Source organism: Aristolochia californica, unplaced genomic scaffold (genome assembly GCF_029961685.1).
Source record: "Aristolochia californica isolate CCGP_79_NKW_82.1479 unplaced genomic scaffold, dmAriCali1.0.hap1 SCAF_7, whole genome shotgun sequence".
Lineage (NCBI taxonomy): Eukaryota > Viridiplantae > Streptophyta > Magnoliopsida > Piperales > Aristolochiaceae > Aristolochia > Aristolochia californica.
In genome coordinates, this window is record NW_027182268.1 from 5927731 (window position 1) to 5932780 (window position 5050).

General features: G+C 36.3%; 1 protein-coding gene across 1 annotated transcript; it reads left to right on the forward strand.

Annotated features, from left to right (window-relative positions):
- The first annotated feature begins 295 nt into the window (after nucleotides 1–295).
- Nucleotides 296–3989, forward strand: LOC137936934 (haloacid dehalogenase-like hydrolase domain-containing protein At4g39970). The gene is made up of 11 exons (XM_068781911.1): nucleotides 296–778; nucleotides 877–970; nucleotides 2035–2079; nucleotides 2183–2233; nucleotides 2455–2529; nucleotides 2621–2654; nucleotides 2999–3054; nucleotides 3144–3203; nucleotides 3296–3355; nucleotides 3446–3492; nucleotides 3586–3989. The coding sequence occupies exons 1-11, from the start codon at nucleotides 381–383 to the stop codon at nucleotides 3632–3634; spliced, it is 969 nt and encodes a 322-aa protein (XP_068638012.1). The 5' UTR covers nucleotides 296–380; the 3' UTR covers nucleotides 3635–3989.
- The last annotated feature ends 1061 nt before the right edge of the window (nucleotides 3990–5050 follow it).

Below are 5050 nucleotides of genomic sequence, written 5' to 3' on the forward strand. Positions count from 1 at the left end.
TTTTTTATGTTATGGGGATATAAATATAATTTTAGATTAATTTAATTTTAAATAGAAATTTGTAAACTCTAATCTCTCTCTCTCTCTCTCTCTCTCTATCTCTCTCTCTCATTATTTTTCTCCTACAAACTTCAACATGGGAAAGAATGTTAGAACATGTTTTGTAAGGCTAATATAGGAAAGTACAGTTTGTTGAGATAGAAGGGTAGTTTGGTCCAATTAGTGTCTGATTCTAGCTACCCGCGCTTTTCTTTCTTCACATCCATACCAATTCAACCGTTAAAACCCCATCTCTTCTTCCACCGCAGCTTACTTTTCACGACACCTTACTCCGAGCTTCTTCTCTTACACTCTTTCTCGTCCCCTACCCCTACATTTCCATGGCTTCTTCTTCTGTTTCCCTCTCTCAGCAGCTCCTCTGTCACTCCAATCGCAAACCCCTTCTCTCCTCCTCGTTTGTGGGCGGCCTGCGCGGTGCTTTGACCTTCCACTCTCTCTATAGTTCTCGAAAGTATCGAAAATCTTTCATTTCACAGTCTAATTTCACTCTAAGACCTGTCTCCTCCTCCGACTCTTCTGTCGCTTCTCCCTTGCATGCCCTCATCTTCGATTGTGATGGCGTGATTCTCGAATCCGAACATCTTCACCGCACGGCTTATAATGATGCTTTTGCTCATTTTAACGTCCGGTGTTCCCCTTCTGAAGTTCTCAATTGGGGTGAGGAGTTCTACGACGTGCTCCAGAACCAGATTGGCGGCGGGAAACCTAAAATGAGATGGTCGTTTGATTTTACAGATTCTTTTTTTTTTCTTTTCTTTTTTAAATCGCTTTCCAAATTATGTTTTCTGAGATGTGCATTGTTGTGGCTAATTTCAGGTACTTCAAGGAGTATGGGTGGCCATCTTCCTCAATATTTGAAACACCTCCTACAAATGATTCAGATAGGGCAAAATTGATTGACACACTGCAGGTAATGTTGGCATATCTTTTTACTGGATTTAGGTACTTGAAACTCTACTTGTGTTCCAAAGAACGTTTTGGGATTTTTCGACTCGGATTTCATCATGCCAGAAGTTCCACATGTGAAATCCGGACATAATTTGGTGGCTTGCATAGATTAGGAGCAGAAATTCAGCCATCTTTTCCGTTAAACAAACTCATCAAGTTATAGTGATCAAAATGTTTCCAGTCCAAGAACAGATCTTGATAATTCTGCTATTACTGCCTTTAACTCACCTAATGTTTATTATTTTGAGCAACTATCTTGTTCGACTAGTCTCGATTGAGCTTGTTTGGTGTCTCCTTAAGCATGTAGGGCCCATAACAGCTTTAGTAGTTTAGAACTAGGGCACTATCATTAATGTTTCTAAATTTAGATTTCTTCCTTCAATGAAATTTTGTGTTTATGATAATTACTGCAAACTATTCAAGAAAAGTAGTTTCTTTAAATAAAAAGGCATCACGACACTGTATCTCTTTCAAAGAGTCCTACTTTCTGTCTCTGCACTAAATTTTCAGGTTGAATAGGTTAAAATCCCCTAAATACGGGCAGAAATAAAACTACGCTGACTTCTATTTCTCTAATATATTTAGCCATCTCTATGATTATCCCTTCCACATGGATACTAAGTAACCTTTTACATATATTAGAAAAATGACACTGGTGGATTTTTCTGTGAAAGATTCTTATCCATCATTGCTCCATTAATGGGTCTCTGGCAAAAACCCCTAGCTTACCCTGCTAAGCGAAACATGAACTCTGCCATGAAACCTTTTTTTTTTGGCTCTCAAATCCTATTGCTGTCAAGAACAAAAACCAGGTTTTATATGGTGGCATGTTCTGCTTGAAGCATTATTCAGTAACCGTATCCTTAATGTTACCCAACAAGTGGAATGGACTAGTAATTTTATGTTTCACTTATCATCGAGTTACAGAACCTTTTCCATCAGTAATCAACTTCTACTAATTGTTTTCTCCTCTATGAATGTTAACAGTTCAAACAATGTTTATTTGTTGTTGGGTTGCTTTTGCAGGATTGGAAAACTGAAAGATACAAAGAAATTATCAAGTCTGGAACTGTAAGAAGAAAAATGCCTGTTATACCTATATTGGTTACTTGTAATGTAGTGAGAGAACTAGAGCAACTCATTTGTAAAGAATGCCAGCTAATGTTGTTTCCAGGTGGAGCCTAGACCTGGGGTGCTAAGGTTGATGGATGAGGCCAGAGCTGCGGTAATTTCTTAAGGCTTAAGATTGATGGTTACTACTGTGTTTTTTCTTCTTCTTCTTCTTGTTTGCTCTTTCTCTCTCTATCTCTTCTGTTCCTGTTTCCATTTCATGAACTATTCTCCGTCATCTTTTACTAAAACTTATCTTCAATAGAGTTTAGTGGACATGGACAAATTGCAAGTAGCATATCTGTCATTTTACGGTTCTTGCTTTCTTTATTGTAGGGAATCAAACTTGCTGTTTGCTCAGCAGCAACCAAAAGTTCAGTGATTCTTTGTCTTGAAAACCTTATTGGACTTGTAAGGCTCATGAAACTATCTAGCTCTGTACTAAAACTTAGGGGTTAGTTTTTCATATGTAACATTAACAAATTTTGGCTTCTTGTGGCAGGAGCGCTTCAAAAATCTCGATTGCTTTCTTGCAGGCAAGTGCTAAGACTTATACATGAAGTTGTAAATGGCTGTCTCATAGGCCTTCTGGTTGGCCCAAAACATTTGGTTTCAGGTTCATAGCTGAAACTGAATTGGCCCAATATATTTTTGAGCTGATGTGAACATGTCAACTGAGGCCCGATCAACTGGGCAGCCTTGGACCAAATTCATGTCCTAAATATTATAATATCAAAACTATTGACCTTTACTAATTTGAATTTGATCAGCACTCACATGTTGACAATCAGGCTTCGCAGTTTCAGCTCTGTTAGGTTGAGGTTGGAGAAATTGCCTGTGCACAGCTCTGTTAGTTTTTGAGATCTTCTGTGTTTTTTAGGTGATGATGTGAAAGAAAAGAAACCAGATCCATCAATTTACTTAACCGCGGCCAAAGTAACTCACTTTGTAACCACAACTATTTCCTTTCAGACAGGTTTCTGTTTTCCATCAGCTAACAGAAAAATATAGTTTATGTCAAACAGAAGCTGGGTGTGGCGGCAACAAATTGCTTGGTTGTGGAAGACAGTGTAATTGGCTTACAGGTGGGTCTTTTTTTTTTTTTTTCTATTTCTTCCGATTGACCGATTGCAAGTTTTTGTGTGAAACGCTGAAAAAGTGTTTGTAAAATTTGTAGGCGGCAACAAAAGCTGGAATGTCATGTATCATAACTTACACGTCTTCAACAGCTAACCAGGTAAAGCCAAGATTTTCATAAGAATCATAATGATCCCATAGAGAAGCCATTAGCAGGTAAAATCGAAGTGATTTGACTGTCTGTATGTAGGATTTCAAAGATGCAATTGCACTCTATTCTGACTTGAGTAATTTGAGGTAAGCCGAACAGTTGAAAATCTTTGTGTAGATGTCAAAAGAAACGGTGGCCATATGTGTTTTCTCATTGCCCCTTTCACCGTCTCCTTGCAGATTAAGGGACCTTGAGGATCTTCTTCGCAGAGTTGTTCTTGCCAATTGAAAAAGTCCATCCCGATACACAATAGCAAGATCAATCTGCCATTTGTTTCCCTCAAGAGTTCAATTTGTGCTACTCTCCTCTCTTTGATCAATACTAGAAGAAAGACAAAATGCTGTGTCGGTACTCAAGGAGAACCTCTGTAAGAATGCTTTACAGGATATTGCTGCCATAATCAAGGGGTTATGAAAATAAACACGGAAGTTTCCTGCTAATTCTAGCATTCATAAGCCACACGATTCGTCTACTTGAATGAGAGAAGGAAACGGAAACAAATTGTGTGATATTCTAGACGTATACGTATAGTAAAGCAAATGTTGCTTCATGTAGCACTGATTGCTCAGTGCAGATGCATACAAGTCTGTATTGACCATATAAAAAAATGGAACTTGTTTCCTCTAATCACAGAAAGATGATAAATAAAACCTATTTAGAAGGAATTTGTCCCTTATAATCACAGAAAAAAAACGGAACTTGTGAACTGCCCTTACCTTTAATCAGGTAATCTGATATGAAATGATGTTTATCTGTGTCTGATTATATGTTCTAAGGTTCCTGCTAATCACAGAAAAATGATAAATTAAACCTAATTAGATGGAGAGATGATCTCCTTCGTTTCTCTTTTAGACCATCTTAACGTTACTCCAACACAGTGAACATGCTAGTCTCAGCAAAACGAAATATACTTTCCTTGTTTTCGTAAGGAACCTGCTTCCGTGCCTGTAAACCTTTTACTAAAATGAATAATTTTCAACAGACCATTGACATCATGAGGACGAAAGGTTACAAACTATTGAATGATTTCCAAATCCGACAACAAGGTCACAGAGGCAACTTGCCCCACGTCTCCTTCGCAACAGAATTTTTTATACTGATAGCTCAGAGAAGGGAGATTAAAAAACGAGAATCGACCCTAAACCCTAAACCCTAAACTTATTTATGAAAACAACCGTATCAATTTACTTGCAAAAATACCGAAACTTTGACCGGTCCAAATTGTCAAATGTAACATGTAAGTTTTGACTGTTTATGCGTCGCGATGTCATCAGTGCGATACGGTAGATTAACACATCATTTGCCACGTCATTATAGTTTACATGTATTCTGCTATGTCAACTGCCACGTCATGATAAAATTTTGAATAAATTTTTAAAAAATCAAATATATTTTTTATTACCTTATATCTAAAATAATAAATTATTAAAATTTTTAATAAACAATTAAAAAATTAACTCTTACTTATTTAACACCATTTAATATCAATTAAAATATTTATTAATTAAAAAAATTATCTTTACACTTTTTATTTCTTCATATTTAAAAAAATAAAATTAAATAAGTAATTTAATTAAATTTAAAATATTTATAAATAGAAAAATTTTTACTCTTAAGTCTTACCCATATATTATCGATTACAAA